General features: G+C 34.2%; 1 protein-coding gene across 3 annotated transcripts in view; it reads left to right on the plus strand.

Moving 5' to 3' along the window:
- LOC111063289 (protein SERAC1-like) overlaps positions 1-20655 on the plus strand; it is a 67911-nt gene that overhangs the window by 17504 nt on the left and 29752 nt on the right. For 2 of the 3 annotated variants that reach the window (XM_039427342.1, XM_039427343.1), the window contains 11 exons: positions 2558-2659; positions 3078-3210; positions 3904-4053; positions 4620-4886; positions 5920-6112; positions 6664-6831; positions 7561-7688; positions 8738-8896; positions 9015-9167; positions 10615-10681; positions 19861-20060. In XM_039427342.1, the coding sequence (XP_039283276.1) occupies positions 2558-2659; positions 3078-3210; positions 3904-4053; positions 4620-4886; positions 5920-6112; positions 6664-6831; positions 7561-7688; positions 8738-8896; positions 9015-9167; positions 10615-10681; positions 19861-20059 (1719 nt within the window). In that variant the 3' untranslated portion in view covers position 20060. Of the gene's footprint in view, positions 1-2557; positions 2660-3077; positions 3211-3903; positions 4054-4619; positions 4887-5919; positions 6113-6663; positions 6832-7560; positions 7689-8737; positions 8897-9014; positions 9168-10614; positions 10682-14761; positions 14929-19860; positions 20061-20655 lie in introns of those variants that run through there. The other variant, XM_039427344.1, reaches the window with a different exon arrangement.

Raw genomic sequence — 20655 nt, forward strand, 5'->3', positions numbered from 1 at the left:
TTAGAAGAGATGATATGTTTGGATGGTTTAATAGAAATATCACAGATTGAGAGTGCGCTTAGAAGATTAAAAGATAACAAGGCACCGGGTTCAGATGGTCTTCCAATTGAGTTTTTCAAAAATATTCCAGTTGAATTAATAGATAAAGTGCGCTGTTTATTTGATCACGTTTTGCGGAATGCAGATGTACCATCCAACTCTACAGAGGCAGTAATATTCCCGATCCATAAAAAAGTTGACACGTCAAATGTACAAAATTACAGAGGTATATCATTTGTTAATGCTTTTTCGAAATGGTTTGCAACAATTTTACTGGCAAGAGTCGAAAAGTGAGTGCATATGAATGATGTTCTGTGTGAATACCAGGCTGGTTTCAGAAAGGGGTACTCCACTATGGATAATGTATTTAATCTCTCGTGTATCATTAGCTTGAAATTGCAAAGGAAAGGTGGTAAAGTTTACTGTTTCTTTGTTGATTTGAGAGCCGCATTCTATAAAGTTGATAGAAATGCACTCATCCATAAACTGTACGATTTAGGGCTATCCAATCAGTTCATCAAAATCATCCACCAATTGTACAAGTCTACCAAAGCTAGCATATGGTGTGGTACGAAGATGACCAGCTATTTTGAGACATTAAGCGGCTTAAAGCAAGGATGTATCTTATCACCAATTCTATTTTCTCTGTTTGTGAATGATTTCTGTGAAAACATGGTTGAGGGAGTTTGGATGGACGAAATTAATGTGAAGGCCCTACTATACGCTGACGACCTTGTCTTGTTTGCCACAACGCCAAAAGCTTTACAACGCATGATAGATAATTTGAGCGAATACTGCGACAGATGGGGGTTGGAGATCAATACTGATAAATCTAAGATTATGGGTTTCAGGAGAGGAGGTCGCTTGGCTAGCTATGAGAAATGGTTTTTGAATGAGAATAGAATTGAAGTGGTTAATAGGTATAAGTACTTGGGCGTTGTGCTCACGCCGAAGATGTTATTTGCTGAGCATGTGAAAGAACGCGTATCTGTGGCTAAGTTTGCAATTAATGGGGTCTGGAGAAGTTTCATAGCGAAAAATGAAATTGGAATAGAAGCGAAGTAGAAGGTGTTTGAAGCAGTAATGAAGGTGGTGGCGGTCTATGGAGCACAAGTATGGGGATACAAGTATTGCGACATACTCGAATCATTACCTAGATTTTTCGTTAAGAAGATGTTATTATTGCCAAGATCTACACCCAACTATATATTGCAGTTGGAGCTCGACATGGAACCAGCATCTCTAAATGTTTTAAGAATGCATGTTGAATATTCGTTCAAGGCATAGAATATAGTACGGAATAGACTGCCTAGAAAGCTAGCGGGGAAAATAATAGAGAATAGGACATCTTGGTTTAAGGAATGGATACGTTGGGATGAGAAATATGGATGTAGGTTGGCGGGACGTGCGATAGACAGGAATGAATGGAAACGAGAGCTCGAATTGTTGTGCTTGATTGATTGATTAATTGAGTACTTTATTGATTGATTGTGTGAGAGAATGTTATGTCTAGCTTACAAAGAGCAACTTCTGCGCAATTTCATAGCCTATATATCCTACTGGACAAGGAAAAAGGAAGAAACTATCTGAAACTGAACTTTGATAAAAAGACGATGGGCTGCATACTCCTGGCAGACAACCTTTCGGGTTATGTCAAAACTTTTGTCTTGTGTTACATTTCTGATATACATTCTCTTGTAGTGTACGGTTTTATTGTTTTATTATGTAAATAAAGGCATTTTCAATTCAATTCAAAAATGCAAAGAAAGAAGAAACATTTGAAAAAAAGAGAGTTAGTAGAGCTCAAAAATAATTATTTATTCATCAATTGAGCAGCCTAATTTTTCACATGATTTTTTCAATGTATTGTAGCGGTCATAGAAGGGGTCAAGGAATGGATTTAGTCTATTGTACAATCTCATTATTCTATTTAGGTAGGAAATGAAATGGTGAGCGGTTCTGACAAACGGTATTTGAAATAGCATATTAAGTCTTGGTCTATTGCATGGAACATGAAAATTTAACAAATTGATGAAATCTGGCATGAATATATTATTATTTAGAATTTCATATAATAACATTAATGCTCCAATGGATCTTCTGGTTTTCAATTTTTGGACTTTAAATGTTGACCTTAAGGTTTCAGTGGAAAAAGCTATTGGACAAAATGTATTGTATTTTTTTGAAATAGAGGTACCTACCTTAATAATTTATTTTGAATAATCTCCCAATCATTAACGGCAGTTCATGAATATAAATATGAACTCCAAAGAAAAATTTCTCCACAATAACATGATATAATCATCTAATTAATAAAAAAGATAATTAAAATAATATTGTGATGTTACTTGTGGAGCAAAGTCAGATATGCTGGGTTACAGCTGTATCTAACTGTATGGTCAATAGCAGGAGAGAGTAATTCACCGTACCTATTTTTCATATTCATAGAAAGAAACAATAAAATAATAATAGTATATGAAATGAACTATAACAATTAAAATCTATGTAATTGGTTTAGGAGCTGATAATTGAGATGCGAGATTTGCTTGTGGAAATCAACAAGAAGAAGGAGCACCAATGTCTCACTTATTTCCTTTCCACCACTTTCCCTGGATTCCAAGTAGGCTTCTCTGGTAACAATTATTAGTATACTAATTGTATTGCTAAATTCGGTGAGTCTTAGTACAAAAAACTGTAATCTGTAAATTATATCAATTTCCTACTTGGAAAGTACTTTTAAAATATGCTAAAAAGTTAGTGAACACCTCAACATTCCTCTTCATATAGGAAGTTTTACATTTTCAATGATAGACTACAATACCTACTAAATATTGAATTAATGAATTCTTCAATGACAGAGTATGATCTTTAGCAAATATTTATAAATTACGGTAATTGAAGAAATACTCCATTACATAATATTGTAATAGAATAATATTGAGGACAAAATATAGACACAAATCATTAATATACTGATTTTTTATTGTAGGTTGAACTATATGATAATGTTATTATTGAAAACTTACATTTTCCAACAGAACGAGCAAGGAACATTTTTCGATATAGAATTGAGAGGTCGGTTGAGAACACCATTTCAATACACAGAAGAAATCTTATTCAGGTGTTTGAAAGAGCTTGTGCACTACTGTGAGGTGGGAAACAATGCTGCCGGTAAATTATTTAATAATATTTTCCCATTATTCCAAGATTTATTTATTTGTAGTTTGTAGGGTGAAAAATGTATAGTAAAGTGCATAATAATTTACTTAAAATCAATTCAATAGACTCATTGTAGCCGTAGCTAATAAATATTATTTTGAATGAATGAGCAGTGATATAATTATTAAAAATAGGTTTGGCACCTACTCTGTAGGCCTACTCTCACGGTAAGTTCCACAACTCTCTAGACTCTAGAATTTATCTTTCAAATTTCTATTATGGAACATTATAGCCTACCTTTCAGTGAATTATCTTTGCATCAAACTTGTTCCAAATCATAACTTGAGAGGATTGATCAGTTTTGAGAAGTCTAATTTCAATAATTACTTTGAATCTTCCAACATCTCTTGTGAAAAATAGTGAATCTTCAATAATTTTAGAGTACAAGTTAAATGTTCAGATGAATTAATCTTTGGTGTACGGTAATGAGGTGGAGGACAAAAAATGAAAATTGATCAGGAAATGAAACAAACTTCAGAAAAAATAATAAAATACCAGTAGGTATCAAAACTCATTTTCACTATTATTGTAAATGATGTATCGGTACTTCTTACGTATTTTATCTCAAGTTATAATTCCCCATGATTGAGATAACCCAACAATCCAAAGAATGTAAAATCATCCTTCTGACAAAACATGTTCCAGAAATTTACAGAACAAAAGGATTACAAATTGCCATGGATGTTTATAGAAGTATTGATAACAAAGAAAGAGATATACACATGATTGAATTCGTCAAATTCATTCAAAATGTTTCACTGATACCAAATACGCTCCATCAACTTTTTGTAACAGGTTGGTACCTAACTTATTCTCAAGCATGGATAATGGGCATAATCTATAAGATCTATTTACTAATCTCCTATTTTGCAACATCAGTATTGTCTGTGTGACACAAGTTTTGTAAAACTGCCGGTTCCAGTACTTGAGTTGCGGATTGAACATGATGTTCAATTTGCATTTAATTACACTTGAAATATCATCTATTCTTACTCTATAACTTACTACATTTGTAGGTGTACAGGCTGTAGCCTGAAATTTAGTGATTATATTTTTGTTCAAGCTGAAAACTTCACATGCTACTTTACATGAATAGAGTTTGATTATATTCATAATTATATTATTTAATATAATATAAAGAAACATTAGCTAAAGTGGACAGTATTATTATTCATGTTCATGATTAATGTTCAAGAATTAATTAAAGAATATTGATTAAGAGGAATAATGTTATTCTACATTAATTTTATACGGTAATATATAGTTAATAGTTGATACCTCCACCACCAGTTGATAGTTATACTTCCTAAATCTTAAAAGATTAAAACTATGGTGTTGTCTGGTAATTTAATTTTCGCCAGGCTGGATCAAAGTACTAGCTGAATGGCTACATCACGATGACAGAACGATAAGTGTTAAGGCGGCGCATGCCCTGGCCAATTTGGATGAAGATGATGCATTCACCGCATACTATGGCAAGAATGTGCTTTTGCTGCATCCTCTGCATCACCTGTTCAACGCCAAGAGCTTTGTTGATGTCATTTTCGTGCATGGCCTGCTTGGAGGAGCTCTGTCAACATGGCGTCAAAGAGAGCGAGGCAGCAGTGATCTGCCCATAACGCTCTATGGTACGCAAAATTATTTTAAACTTGAATTTAAAAAAAAACTTTTGAAGTGAAAATGCACTTACTTTTGTATAGTGACGATCGTTTCGACCTGTTGTTGGTCATCATCATACTGTCTGAAACGATCGTCACTATACAAAAGTAAGTGCATTTTCACTTCAAAGTTTTTTTTAATTCAAGTTCAATTTTAACAGTGAAAAAGTATGGATATACAACAGAGAAAATTATTTTGTTCACTCATATTAAGTGGAGAATAATATAATAAGAATAATTCATAGAAATTGAAAAATCAATCATTGTAGTAAAAAAATTGCATTGGTTGCAAGAGCATTGATTATTTTGAAATCACATTTGATTATCTAAATCAGTAAAGGTTTTCCATATAAAAACTGATTTTTCAGCTTTTTTGGTGTATGAATGAATTTTTATCAAGAAAGAAATCTGATTTAAAATACGAAATTGGAAAAATAGTTACCATAGCAAGGTACAAAAATAAAAAATGATAAATATCAACTCTTGTACATCAGTAGCTAACATAGTGTGATAAACACGTTAAACGTAATCGGATGGGCATGTTGAAATGTACATTTTCAAAAAGTAGTAATCTTCTGTTCCATATCGATTTGATTCACATTTCAACGCATAATTTCTATGAAGACCAACCTATTAATTCATTTCATCGCACGGGCACGTTAACTGACGTTAAACTGTCAGTCCCGGCTGAAGTATGTCAGTCATAAGTCCCATTGAAGGCCCCAATTATACATTCAGGTGAGGTGGGACCTCCCGGCAACGGACTCCCCACATAATAATTTGATGAAAAACGTCTGATGAGGAAACAGTTATCTCTAGATAGCTCAGTCCTAAACGGTCAAGTTTTCTTGGATTTATATAAGTAACGAGCGTCTGATACGTTTTTGATTTTGTTTCCAATTCTGGAATTCATATAAAAACATGTTAATATAGAAAAACTTCAGACTGATACATACTATATTAGATTGTCGACTATCGGCTTAATAAGAATGAATTGTTATAGATTTGAAAAAAACCGATCCTGCTAAGAAAAAGTCGAAATTCAAAAGAAGTGACAAGACAGCAGATAAGTACATCAAGACTGTGACTAAACTGAAGCGTCAAGAGTGGGAGAAAATAGGAAATGATTTTGAATTTGTGTTTTCCGATTTTCCATCAGAGTGTGAGACTGATGATGAAGATCTTACTCTTCCTGGGTGAGGCTCACAAATCATTCAACTACACTGTAATAAGAAACATCAATTTACTCCAAGCCGAATTCTTATTCTAAGCGAATTCATAGAACTGTATAAAGTTTTTAAACCAGAATTGAAACTTCAAATGCAGCGTTTTGTCCTATTCGTCAGGTAATTAAAATTTGACATTCAAATTACATTTTCCAGAAGTGAGCACCTGAATGAACACCCCACGAGTGAATAACAAAGTACACAGGAAAACATTAATTCTTCTATTCAAAAATATAATTTTTATTCATCGCTTTTACACGAAAAATTCTGTCTATGATAGACCTATATTCTGTCAACTGCTAATATGCGTTTCTCGTCGAATAAGCAACATAAATTTATTTGAAATTATTATGTAGTTGGCCTATATACTATAGCCTACATACTATAGCATATCTGTGATATTTGGTGTTAATTGAAATTATTAAGTAGTTGGCCTATCTTGGTAGCCTGTATTATACTAAAGCATATCTGTTATATTATTTGGTGTTGATTAATTGATCACATAATACTCCAACTTGCAGATCTGACAAAATAGTTGACCATTTCTTGGAGGATGAGGAGCTTGAGTATACGACAAGCTGTTGGCCTCAGGATTGGCTGTCCAAGGATTATCCCAGGGCACGCATTCTTAGCATTGATTACAACTCGCGTTTATCAGATTGGCAGTTCTGCTGTTTCAGATATGACAAGTACGTTCAAAACGTTCAAGTTCCTACCTAGAGAAACTCCATAATGTGTATTCCTCAACTATAGGCTATGTTTTATCTTTTCTTCTTTACTCATTTATCTTCTCTTAAAAAGGAGGCAACCGTTCGAACTAGTGTAGTGCTTTTTCAAGCACTGTTCAGTGTAAGAGCAGTACAGTGATTGAGAGAATCTAGCTTCTATAGTACAGTCAATAAGTGTACATATTAATTAAACAATACCAGTAAAAGTTTCAAATGAGATATTCGCTGTTTAACTTTTCAAGTAGTATGTTAGGATAGAAAAATTATCTCATTAGTCTTTAGACTAGATGGCTATAGTATTGACAAAATAAAAGTCTTCTCTTGAAACTTTTACTTTTTTGCAAACTTGTTTTCTAAATACAATCAAAATATTTTACTTGATATGATTTTTATTTAACAAATTGAATAAGAAATTATCATTATTGTAACATTTTATCGATAATGTTCTATATATTATTCGAGCACAGGTTATACGAGTTCTGCTCTAGACTAAATAGGGCAGTAAGATAAGTAAAGTCGTAGGGCAGATAGATGAGTATTGAAACATTTTTCAAAACTGCTTACTGAGCCAAGCAAGCTTTGTTGAACCAATCAGAACAACTCTAGTTTTCGATTGAACTATTTTTATTGGTTTTCGTTATAAGTTTTTGAATACTATCAACTATCTAAAACGATTGACATTTTTTTTAGAAATGACATTCAAGCAATAGCTGAGAATCTTCTAGCTCAACTGATTGAAAGTGGTGTTGGTGATAGACCTATAGTTTGGGTCGCTCACTCCATGGGAGGGCTCATACTCAAAAGTATGCTCTTGCAAGGTACCGGTAGCTAAAGGTTTTTATCAAGATTAGTCATACTCATAATTTAAATTTAAAATGTTTCTAGTATTTTATTGGATCAAAAGAAACTGGGAGTACAATATTTTTCTTATCAAATAAAATGTTTTGTCAATTTTCAATGAAAGGGAAACATTTTTTAAGAAACAATAGAATTTATTCAAAGAGAATTTTCCCAAGATAAGGATGCTTATGAATTCTAATTGGGGGTGCTATACTTACTTACTATGCGGCACTTCTTTCACGTCATCAAGCCATCTTTTCTTTGGTCTGCCTTGGCTTCTTCGTGCAAATAGCCGCTCCTTGTACACAACTCTAGGCAAATTTGTGCTCTCCGTCCTTTCGACGTGCCCCAGCCACCTGAGTCTCTGAGACTTGATAAATCGTACAATTTCCTCTTCCCCCAAACATTCTCTTATCTCGTTTGTTTTCCTTCTTCGCCATTCCTCACCATATCTTGTTTTTCTTCTTCGCCATTCCTCACCATGAGGGAGCTAGTATATTCAAAAGTAAAATGACAAGAAAAAATATAAATAACAATTCAAAGGTTTGGGTGTAATTAATAGTTTTATTGCTATTCAATAGTTGGTATTGTTGAGGCAACTCATATGAAAAATTTTAAATGATTAGTAACCGTAACTGTCAAATAACGGTGAAATGAGTCTCTTGACACTATGAAACAAGACTTCAATTATAGATAAAAAAACTATAGTTTTGAAGGAGGAGTAGACTGCTTCACTCTTTTTCCACTAATCCATAAGTATAAAAATTTATAAATATTATTCCTCTTTTGGGATGTTGATGTCCCATGATAAACCTTTGAGCAAATTATTCTCCCAAATCTTACTTAACAAAATATTTCTGTGACTTGTTATTGAGTTTTATATATTTTTCTGTTATTAGTATTATTGTAAAATGTGTTTTAATTTTATGTTCCATGAATTGAGGTATGATTCTCTGTTTCATTCACAATTTAACAATTACTCACAACTTTTTTAACAATAATTTCAAAATAACACTTTTTTCTGCAGCTTGGGAGAGAAATGATACTGGAATGCAGAATTTCCATAAAAATACAAAAGCGATCATTTTCATAAGCACACCTCATTTTGGATCTCATATTGCAACAATGTTTGATACAACACGCAGTATTTGGATGCCTTCTGAAGAGGTCAATGATCTCAGAACAAGTAAGTTCTAGGGCGTGTTTCATGGAATGTCCCATATACTGAAATGTAGAGAAAAAAAGCTCCCTCATGCATGGGTAGTTCAGAAATTTATTGATATTATAATTCGTTTTTCTTCCAGATTCAAAATTTTTATTAGAATTGCATGAAGAATTCAAGAAATGGGCAACTGAGTTTCCGGCTCGAGTTGTCACATTCACGGAAACTAGATCAACTCAGTTATCTGGACTTGGACTTCAGTTTGAGTTTTTCATTGTTACTCCAGAATCAGGAAGTAAGCTCTTTTTATACACAATTTTTGGCTCTCTTTTATTGGTGGGGGCTCCTTGTGGGTTGAGGGAGCTTTGAGTCGAACATCGTACTCAAGAATTTGTTGAAAACCAGAATACACCCATAGTATCTCTGCTTGTAAGAGGCTACTAAAAGGGACCCCCTTTCCAAAGCCCTTCTCCTCCTTCTTACATTATGCTTTGGAACTTTTCATTTCTAGAATGGCACTTTTTCCATTGACTTAGCTTAAACATTCTCTCTTTTTTTCTATTTGTCATTCTTCCTTGGTCATATTCCTATTTCTTCTTAAGCTAACCCAAGGTGTGATCAGATGTGGACCGTGCTGATGGGTGGTACTTTTATATGGTGTTTCTGACTGTGCCTGCAGGATACCAGGCGCCCTCCTGCAGTATTTAGCCTTGCCTGGACATGCAGGGTTCTGTCTGGGTTGACTTCACTTCCCTAGCTGTTCGTGAACCACATGAACGAACCAAACCCCAAGGCAAATCCAGAAGTTGCCTGAAATGGGTGCTTTAGGAACACAGAAAGTTCCGTTTTGCACTCTCACGTAGAGGCTATCAACATTGAAAAGGCTTCTACTGATCACAACATGAATGACGTAAGCTCAATCACACAATCCCAACTGGAGAACAAAACTTCTTGGAAGAGGTAAGGTTTTTGATCTATAAAAAAGAAAAAACCCAAGAGACCAGAGATGGGTGAAACTCCGGTCAAGAGGCTGAGTCGAGGGTGGCCAGGTGCCCAAGAGGCAATTTGGCGACCCCTCCCTCAGCGGAAGGACCTACAAAGAAGGCCAGGAGTGTAACTCACATAAGTCACGAGGACCAGCATATCACACTGGGTTGCGAGAGACTAGGGGCAAGAAGAAGGGCTCTATTTGGATGCAAGCAACCAGGTGATGAATGAGATGTTAGTATAGGAAAAACTTCTGGATCTTCTAAAGGACACAGGTATTGGATTGTCCAACTAACGTACTTGGGAACACAATAAGCTCCGGTTGACGTGTGGGGTTTTTTGAACCTTTGGATCCTTGAATCCGTCCCTTCATAACATACATGCATATTGGTGGGGAGTCCCTGTTAGAATTTCCACCCCGCCTACTGAGTACATAATTCAAGTGGTGATTTAGCATCACGACTGTTATTTGTCGCACAAATATTATTCGCAATGAGATATTAATCAGTTGGATCATTCACTTGGTATGATTCAGATTTCAATTTCCAATATTATTTAGAATAAGTATGCGATGCATATAATTTTTTTCTCTATTGTTTGTTTGTCTAAGTCGTTTAATAATACAAACAATACATAATCGTTTGTTCAAAATAATAACTTTTATATCGTTAAAAGATCTAAAATAATACGACTATTCCTATCTTCTATTGATACTTCGATCTTTGAGGTTCATATCTATCTGCTTTTTCTTCTAGGTCCAGAAATTGGGGACATTTTCTACCTTCCTTATGATCACATCAATATCTGCAAGCCAAGTAACAGGCAAGTAAAATTCCTTTTGATAGTATTTCTGGGGATTTCAAATTTTCAGATGGTTAAAATGTGTTCATGGAGTTTGAGGAATTTTAAAATCATTGATATTCTTTTATTGCAAAAGAATATTGCATAGCAATTTGGTGAACATTCATACAAATTTGGAACGATTTTATTCATACAATATAATGTCGGCAAGTTTAGGTATTCTAAATCCTATACTATTAAACGAGCAATTTCTGTTTAGATGTTTGTATTTCACCGGATCTCGAAAACGGCTCTAACGATTCTCACGAAATTCAGAAAATAGTAGGTTTATAATATAAAAATTCGATTGCACTAGTTCTCATCCCTGGGGAAACTCGCTGAAGGACATTTAAATATTCATCCTTGGAGAAACAAGCTGATAATTTCGTCGTCTTGTGATGATGGAAGTGAGTGAGCGAGTGCATGTGTGTGGGACTGAGACAAAATTATGACTCAGCTGTTGAACTTTTGTACCTGATTCAATCAGGTACTTAGTGGCATTTGTACAAAAGCCGGTTAAATTTTAATCCTGATTGATACCAATCAGATAAGCTATCTCTTTGAGATGGTCTTCTGTGATTTGGTTCACGTGAAATTAATCAGGATTAAAATTTAACATGTTTTTGTGAGAGAAATTTTGGCATTCCTCTGCGAATTAATCTCAATTCACTGTGATTAGATAGAACCTTTCTGTATGAACTATGAATATCTATTATAATTTCTTCTTTCGTAATAATTTTTATATGCTTTTGTAGTTTTGTAGGTAGCCTACTCCAGAGCGGAGCTTGGTGCCCCGATATTAATCAAAATTGGAACATGTTGTCACTGATGTTGTGTTGTTGGTAGTATTTACTTTTAAACATTACAGGAGAAAATAACACAAGTCGAACAAAATGTATCTTTAAATTGTTTGGCTTTTGGAATAAAGATATCATCTGAACAAATACATTTCGTAAATTCGATCTATTAATACCAAATATCGGGGCACCGAGCTTTGCTCGTTATTCATTCATTGATAAACAGAACTCAATTCTTTGAAATGATTGGGAAAGGACTAATAGGCACAGCCCAAAACTATTTCTTCCCCGCATTTTGATTTATACACTATAAAATTTATAGTTGGAATATTTAATATTCCAAAAAGTATACTATGTTTCATACACTTGAATTCAAGTGAAATTTTCAGTCCAAATATTCGAAAACATAAAAGTTCTAATTTAGATTGTTTACATACCAAATTGAATAACAAATTTAATCTCGAGAACCTTGAATTTATCGAGAAAATTTATCGGGAGTGATCCGTGGTCTAGTGGATAGAGTGCTTGCGTAGCAGCATAGAGATCCCGGGGTTCGAACCCCTCTCATTACCAAAAGTTTTTTAACCAGATCACTCCCGTGTTATCGGATGGGCACGTTAAACTGTCGGTCCCGGCTGAAGTATGACAGTCGTAAGGCCCATTGACGGCTTAAATTATATATTCAGGCGGTGGAACATTCCCGAAAGGGAACTCCCCACCAACAAAAGCCATACGAATTTATTTTATTTATTTATCGAGAAAAAGCATTCTCTATATAATATCAAAGATTATAGAATTTCCAATGAATTGACTGGTCGCGCAGGACTACTCTTTGGATTTTTTATCTGTAGTGTTCCACAAGATACACAACTTTGAATGTGCGAGAAATTTGTGATACTTCCTCCATTTTCACAGTCTCGCATATGCAACGTTGCGTATCTTGTGGAACACTTCATATAAAAAATCTAAAAAGTAGTCAAGGTTTTGATGAATTTTCTCCTCTTTTCACTCCCATGAATTATACTTCTGTTTTCAATACCGTTGAAAAGTTACAGCCAATTGAATGATGATCTTTATTTTCTCATTTTTCTTGCGATTTTACTGTTATTAAAGAGTCTCTAAAATGAATACAATACATTAAAGATACTTGCTATTGGTCTTAAATGAGAGAAAATTTCATGCCCTATAAGCTGAGTTGCCTTAAATTGATCTTGCATCACTGTTCATATCGGAAAACTGTCCAGACTGTGAAAATGAGAAAAATATCGAAAATTTCTTGATTTTTTGAATTAAACGTATCTTACTTCACGATTATATTTTTACAAAAATCATTCACCTCACATAAAAGAGGAGATTCTTTTCTTCAAATGAAGACCAAGTATCATTTTGAGTTACCGAGACACACAGTTTTGAATATAGAAATCGGTCATCTTTCTATGCATTGAAATATGGTCTAAAATACACTGAAGGAGGAATTTCCTATTTTTTTAGCAAATTTTAGTGAGATGATACATGATTTTCAACCGCCTTGACGAGCTGATATGAACGAGCTGTAGTACGAGGAGATCTGATCATTCAGTTAAAAGTTTTGATCCTGGATGTATCCTTATGTGTGCCCCCCCACTAGGAATTACTGAAATCTAACGAGTGATTCTCATAGAACATAACCCTCGTAAGGTGATTTCAGCCGAAATATGTTTCTTTTTTGTTAGGATGGCCATGAAAAGGTATTATAATGAAAATTTTAATTTTGGCTGTAGGACATGATTTTCTATTTTTGGGTGTATTCCCCCTCCCAACACTACTAAAATCAAAAATAGGTACCTCAGGAGCTCTGTTCAGAATTAATATTCTTAATTCACGTGATGTGTGGCTTTCTATCATTACTAGAAAAATCCTAGTTGTATAGGGTAGAAGTGGTAGGTTTGCATAATTTTGAAAACTCCTTAAAAATACCCCTTTTTTGAAAACCTTTAGCTCCAGAATCAAAAATCGTTGAGTCCTGCATGACCACTCAATTTATTAGAAATTTTATTATCATTAATATTTTAGAGAAATGAAAAATTCTCGAAAAGTTGAAGGTTCTCAAGATTGAATGAAAAACTTGAAAAAAGTCCGAAATTTTGGGTTTTTTGGTAGTTTTAGGGGTTAAGCCGCCCTCTGGCGTGTCAGAAAATTTCAGATTAGAATTCAGCGACCCAAAATACATATAGAACCGTCGATAAAAATTCTTTCGGGCTGTTTCCTGAAAAACGACCATTTGACTGGACTATTATACAAAACAGAAAAAAGTAATGAAGCATTACAATAATTACTTGATTACTGTGTGGTAAATAGGGTGTAAATTTGAAAGATTGGAATTGGCTTCATTTGATGTTTTTCACAAATTTTTGACAAAAGAAGTTTTTTCTTCTGTAAAATTCACTAGAGTTTGGGATGTTGTTTATAATTCCATTTTCATTTCAGAGACATTAATATCATCATGAAACGCATTCGAAATTAAATAATTATTAGATTAAAATGTACATTACAATTCAACTTATCATTGTTCTTTAGAGAAAATTAGGTTGCAACAGCAAGGAAACTCAAACACAGGCCCATTAAAAATTAAATTAAGCAAGGGAATCAGAATAATAGTGGATGATGAAGTTATAATTTATTTTTGTCAAAGATTTACTTTAAAACTCATAGGCTTAAAATTACTAAAATTCCTGCATACAACATATTATCAATTGTATTTTTCATGCTTTATATTGAGTTACACTTTGCAAAATATAACATTATAGAGGTAGGAAAAAGTATTAAAATTAACTACATAAGGATATCTCTATTTAATACCTTGATTTTTTAGTCATGATTCAAAATGTTGACATAGAATGTAAAAAAAATTGTGCCCCCCCCCAAAATGTTGATGGCGCAAATTGCGCCATGCCCCCCCCTTGTGGGCACCCCTGGGTACCGTACTTACTTACAACTGAATCCCATGACTATGTCCAAGTCAACATTTGGCCTCACCAAAAAAAAACCTCCACGTGGATCTATCCTGGGCATCTCCTTCGGTACGGTAGGTCCAAGCCTCTCCAAATTGGACTTGACTTGCCACCATCACTGCCTGGGTCTTCTACGAGCAGGTCGCCTTCCTGGAGGATTAAACGCCAACACTTTATAAGTTTGACTTTATCTCTTCTCAGTACATGCCCAGTTTTTCTATAAAATATACTTTCCAGTGATTATCATAATCACACACATTCGATTGAAATTTCAGATTGTCTTTCATTTACCACAAGATTCTTCAAAAAGTCATGGAGACGGCAGAAAACGTTAAGAAAAGAGAAATTAAATTATATTAATCTGGAGACATCGAAAAAATATGAACATGTCAATCTAATGAACATAATTTTTTTGAATAAATTCAAGTTTTTTGATAGCCTACAGTTTTATCCAATCATAAAATAGACCGCGAGTGTTTGAACAGTGAAATTACCTGTACGTTATATCAAAATACCTAACCATTTTCAATAAATAAAAAAAAAACGGTATATTTTATTACTTCTCGCATAAAGTGGAACACCCTCGCCTTAGGGTGCGAACAGAACGGTCAGGTCGATGTTTTAGAGCTTTCAGAGTAGGTCGCACTCGCGATCAACCTTATATATCTATACAAACTGCTGTTTGTCTTTTTTACTTAGATTTTTATTTTTATTTCCAAAGTGCTGTTTCTATGACGGTACACGCGAACATGCCAGTACGCCGAGCATATACCGGTACCTCTTGAAGCAAGAAACAACAAAATATTTTTCAACTATAGGTGAGCTATTATGCTCCCAAATAGCTCCAAAACATCTTTTTTCGACCAAACCTGAAACGTTTTCCTGGGGCGGACACCCTTCTGGATACCCCAAAAAGAACACTCTTACCGGCACCACCCCCCTTGCTTACCGGAACCTATCTTGTAACAAAAAGAGTACCGAATGAACAATACATCATCTATATGACTTCCAGATAATGTTCTCATCATTGTCAGCTTATTAGTGGAATCGAAAGCTAAACTGCGACTCACTCGTTCTGTTCGCACCTTCATGCAAGCGACACACTCTCGCCAAGCAGTTGGCTGTATAGACTACCTATATCTTTAAGGGCGGAGTAAAGGCATGCCGTGGTATAGAAGCCATCCATATTGATCGTCATTTGCAGGCACTTGGCAAGAGTGTGGAAGAGACATGGGCAATAATATTTTAAAAAGACAAGTTTAATAAGCGATAGACAATAATAATAATTGGTTTGTATTTTGTTTTAAGTTTTTTCTTTAAAATAAATAATATCAGTTACATATTTTATTTTCCTTATCATTTATTGTGTTTTTTTTATTGTAGCTACTGCTCAGTGTGCGTTATGAGAGCAATAATGGGATGTAGTATATGGTACCCTCAAATATTAGTCCAGTCAAGGAAAGGTTATAGAGGGAAAAGTTGGGAAGACAGTTTTTGACCCCGCAGTTCTGTTTAGGGTAGTAAGGAGGTAAACATATCAAAAGTCCCCACCCCTACCCACTGTGCTAAGGGGGTGGGGGTGGTATAAAGGTACCATTTTTTTGTTTCTCGCATAAAACTCAAGTACTATGTATCCTAAGGACTTGACTGTCATATAACAAATTGAAGCTTACATAATTTCCTACAATATTCACTCCACAACTTTTTTTATATATCCTCTAGTTTTCGAGATATCTGCTCTTGAAGGTGTGACATTTTTGAAAAAACACGTTTGCCACCAATTTTTTCCTATTTTTGCTTTTATAACGTTTTAAAAATTGACGGGAAGAGTCCATGCAAATCATCAGCTTATAAGAGAGCATTAAATTCTCTACAATTTGATGTATAATTTCACACTTTTACGAATTTTCCCACATCTTTTGCAGCAGCTTTAATGTTGAGTGTGCAATCTCCATTTTTGCAACAATAGACCAATTGACAAAGGAATTTGGAGGGAATGTTTTAAATAAAATTTTTGACTTTGCAGCTTTGTTGAGACTAGTTAGGATGGGAACATATTAAAAGTCCTCATCCCTACGGTAACTCATGTGCTAAGGGGATGAGGGTGGTTTAAAGGTTGCATTTTTCAGCGTTCTGCTTCCACTCTTATATCTTAAGAATAATGAGTTCAACCGACATAACTCACTGTTCAAAAATGAAGCTTAATAATTATATTCTCTAAACTTTTTGTTCAGTAGGATTTTGTGATATTGCCATCAGTTCCCGAGATATTCGCTCTTGAAGGTGTGTACCTAATTGTTAAAATAACAGGTTTTTATCCAATGTTTTGCTCTTTCAGGGCTTATAACTCTCCAACAATGCAGCATAAAAACTGATGATCATCGTAAGTTTGTAGAGAATAGAATTATCTTTGAAATTATATGTATTACTTCACTATTCCAAGTTTTCCTTACATTGTTATAGCAGCTTCAATGTAGGGGTTGAGATTTTCGTTGCTGCAACAAGTGTGAACTCAGCGGTTCCACACCTTTAACAGAGGGTATAAAGATGCACACTTTTGCTATGTTAACCTACAAACTAATCCAAATTAAGCTGCAAAGTCAAAATTTGTGTCACAGACACCCACTTCAAATGTCATTGTCAAACGATCAATTGTTGCAGCAATGAAAATTTCACCCCCTACATTGAAGCTGCTATAACATCGAAAGGGAAACTTGGACTAGTGGAATAATACATTATTTCAAAGAGAATGTAATTTTCTACACACTTACGATAAGCATCAGTTTTTATTATGCATTGTTGGAGAGTTATAAGCCCTGAAAGAGCAAAACATTGGATAGAAACCTGTTATTTTAACTATTACATACCTTCAAGAGCGAATATCTCGGGAACTGTTGGGAATATCACAAAATTACAGTGAACAAAAATTGTAGAATATTTATCAAGCTTTTTTTTTTGAATAGTTAGTTATGTCGATTGAACACATTGTTTTCAAGATATGAGCGACGAAGCAAAACACTGAAAAATGCAACTTTTAAACCATCCTCATCCCCTTAGCACATGATCCTCCTAACTAGTCTCAACAAAGCTGCTAAGTCAAAAATTTTGTTTTAAACATTCCCTTCAAAATCCTTTGTCAATTGGTCTATTGTTGCAAAAATGGAGATTTCATACTCAACACTAACGCTGCTGCAAAAGGTGTAGGGAAATTCGTGAAAGTTTGAAATTATACATCAAATTGAAGAGAATTTAATGCTCGGCTACTATAAGCTGATAATCAGCATGGACTCTTCCCGTCGATTTTTAAAACGTCATAAAAGCAAAAATTGGAAAAAATTGGTGGCAAACGTGTTTTTTCAAAAATGTCACACCTTCAAGAGCAGATATATCTCGAAAACTAGAGGAGATATAAAAAAAGTTGTAAAATGACTATTGTAGGAAATTATGTACGGTAAGCTTTAATTTGTTATATGACAGTCAAGTCAATCCTTTAGGATACATAATTTTTGAGTTTTATGCGAGAAACAAAAAAATGGTACCTTTAAACCACCCCCACTCCCTTAGCACAGGGGGTAGGGGTGGGGACTTTTGATATGTTTACCCCGTCATTACTACCCTGAACAAAACTGCGGGGTCAAACATTGTCTTCCCAACTTTTCCCTCTATACTGTACCCTTTTTTGAGCATTCATTGCCTGGACTACATGTATATTTTCAAATAAATAAATAAGAGGTGTAATATTACCTGAGTACCTGCCGCTACAAGTAACTTAGTGGTTTGTAGAACCAAATCTCGCTGCCGCATGGCGTTCTCTTCAAAAACTAGATTGGCCATGTCCAAGCACTTTTTATTACCCAGATACCCACACACTATTCGCATGCTAAGGCTCATGTGAGCATCACCCGTACTGGAAAAAATACTGTATAAGTTACTGTGAATATTAAGTTAAAATAAGATACTGTAATAAATTATCAAAATATCTGATATTATATCAATAGATAGACAATATTATATCGAATGATCAAATATCAATGTATCGTAAAGCAACTATCGATAGATCTGCTGGACGTATCGATATATCAATTTCTCGATATTTTATTTTGAAGATTTGAAGTGTGATACATAACCTAAAAATACTATATCTACTCATCATTTTTGATTCAGTTATTTATATTACCGTATTAATATATTTCCATGATTTCACTATCACGTTTTCACCAACATCTTACAAAGTTGTCTATTATTTCAACAAAACTATTAAGCTCGAAAGTTCCAAAAGATCCAATATATCTAGAGAAGCCCAATTGCACCGTTCAAAATATAGATAAAGAAACTATTTTGCACTTGGAAAGACTATCTTTAGTTGATTTTGGCGATAAGAGTTGTGTTAAGATTCTTGAGGAGGCGATTCAATTTGCAGAACAGTTATCCAGTGTAAATACAGAAGGAATTGAACCCCTGATCTCAGTTCTTGAAGAAAGGTAAGATTCATTACTTACACTGGTATCTTGGTAGAATAGCCTACCAGTTTAAATCTTAGTAATAATATAAATACCAAATTAAAAAAATAAAAAATAGGTGTAATTTTAAACTGTCAGCAATCAAACTTGTCAAATTTTTCGTTTCAATCAATTTTTAATAACAAATTTAGCAGTCGTCGTCGGTCACCAGTGTTTTTAAAATAAATCAAGTTTAAAGTAACAAATTTTTGTATAGCTATAATTCCCTTATAGTCTCTACTTTAGATATAGTTAATTTTACAATAGGCCTAAGTCTATTTATATAGGCTATATATTTTTTTAATTTGATAAATTTTCATTGTATTTTTATATAACTTTAAAGTGAAAAAACAGTCACATTCTTTGATATGGCGACGTCGGTTCCGTTCTGGTGTTGCAAATTTTCAAGCCAAACAGAAACTGAAGATTTAATGTTATGAGGGTGAGTATTTGGTCAGAGAGAGGGGGTGGAGGGGAGTTTTGGTGGTCAATTCCCCTCCACACCCACTCTGACCGAATACTCACCCCAATAACCTTAAATCTTCAGTTTTTGTTTGGCTTGAAAATGTGCAACAGAGCAAGAAACCGACGTCGCCACATCAAAAAATATGTGTTTTTTTCAATTTTAAGTTATATAAAAATACAATAGGCTTAGTAATAATATTAGTGAAAACATGGATAACCAACAACGAAAAAATTATAACTTGATATTTCAACTAACTTAGGCAGGCCTATACCTTCAAATTTAGTTTTAGGAAATCTAGTTGAAAAAGTTTGCTTTTAATATAGAGAAAGATGCTATTCATAAAAAATGTATTTAAGCATGTGCATAACCTTCTGTCATCATATGATAATGAAATTTAAAATTTTTGCAGTCACCTTCGTCTCCGAGAGGATATTGTGACGGATGGACACAAAAGACAAGAAGTTTTATCGAATGCAAAAATAACTGATGAGGATTACTTCGTTGCTCCACCCGGCAACATTCCAGCAGATCCCTCTCAATCAGCAAACTTTAGCAGTGATGAGTCGCACAAGTGTATGGAACAAATAGACAGAAAACACGCTTCATAATGTAAGTAGGATAGTTGCCGAATTACTAGCTTTTGTTGACGGTGTAGGGCTTATGAAGTTTATAAATGATGAATTGTAGTCTGTGTAAAATAAGTTGAGACTTGGCCCTCCATCCGAAGAAATTTTACTATTCGTGTAAAATTGCTACTTTCTCAAATTTCCAATTTAACGCCAGAATTGGATGTAGAATATCATCCCCAATATCCTAGTAGTGCTAAAAAGTTTCAGGGTTGAAGGATTAAAAGGAAATTTATCTTTCATGATAAAATTGAAAAATCTGGTGTGGCGCACTCACACAACTTTCCTTGCCGTTATGAAAATTGATCAACTGACGCTAGTGTTCCCGCGCATATCAAATCTACTATTCTAAGATCTGAGACAGCTGGTGACAAGACAATAGCGCTACATACACACGAAGTCTGCTATCTCTTCATAGTGAATGATTTAATAGAATCAACAGTTATTAAATGATCTTATTTTCTCGCATTTCGAGCTTATTTTCAATTTTAGGTGAAAATGTTACTGAACATAAATTGTAGAGATATATTCATGCTGAATCTTTTCCACTAAAATTTTTTTGTTTAAATTGTATCTGA

This window comes from Nilaparvata lugens, chromosome 4 (assembly GCF_014356525.2).
Source record: "Nilaparvata lugens isolate BPH chromosome 4, ASM1435652v1, whole genome shotgun sequence".
In the NCBI taxonomy this organism is placed as follows: Eukaryota; Metazoa; Arthropoda; class Insecta; order Hemiptera; family Delphacidae; genus Nilaparvata; species Nilaparvata lugens.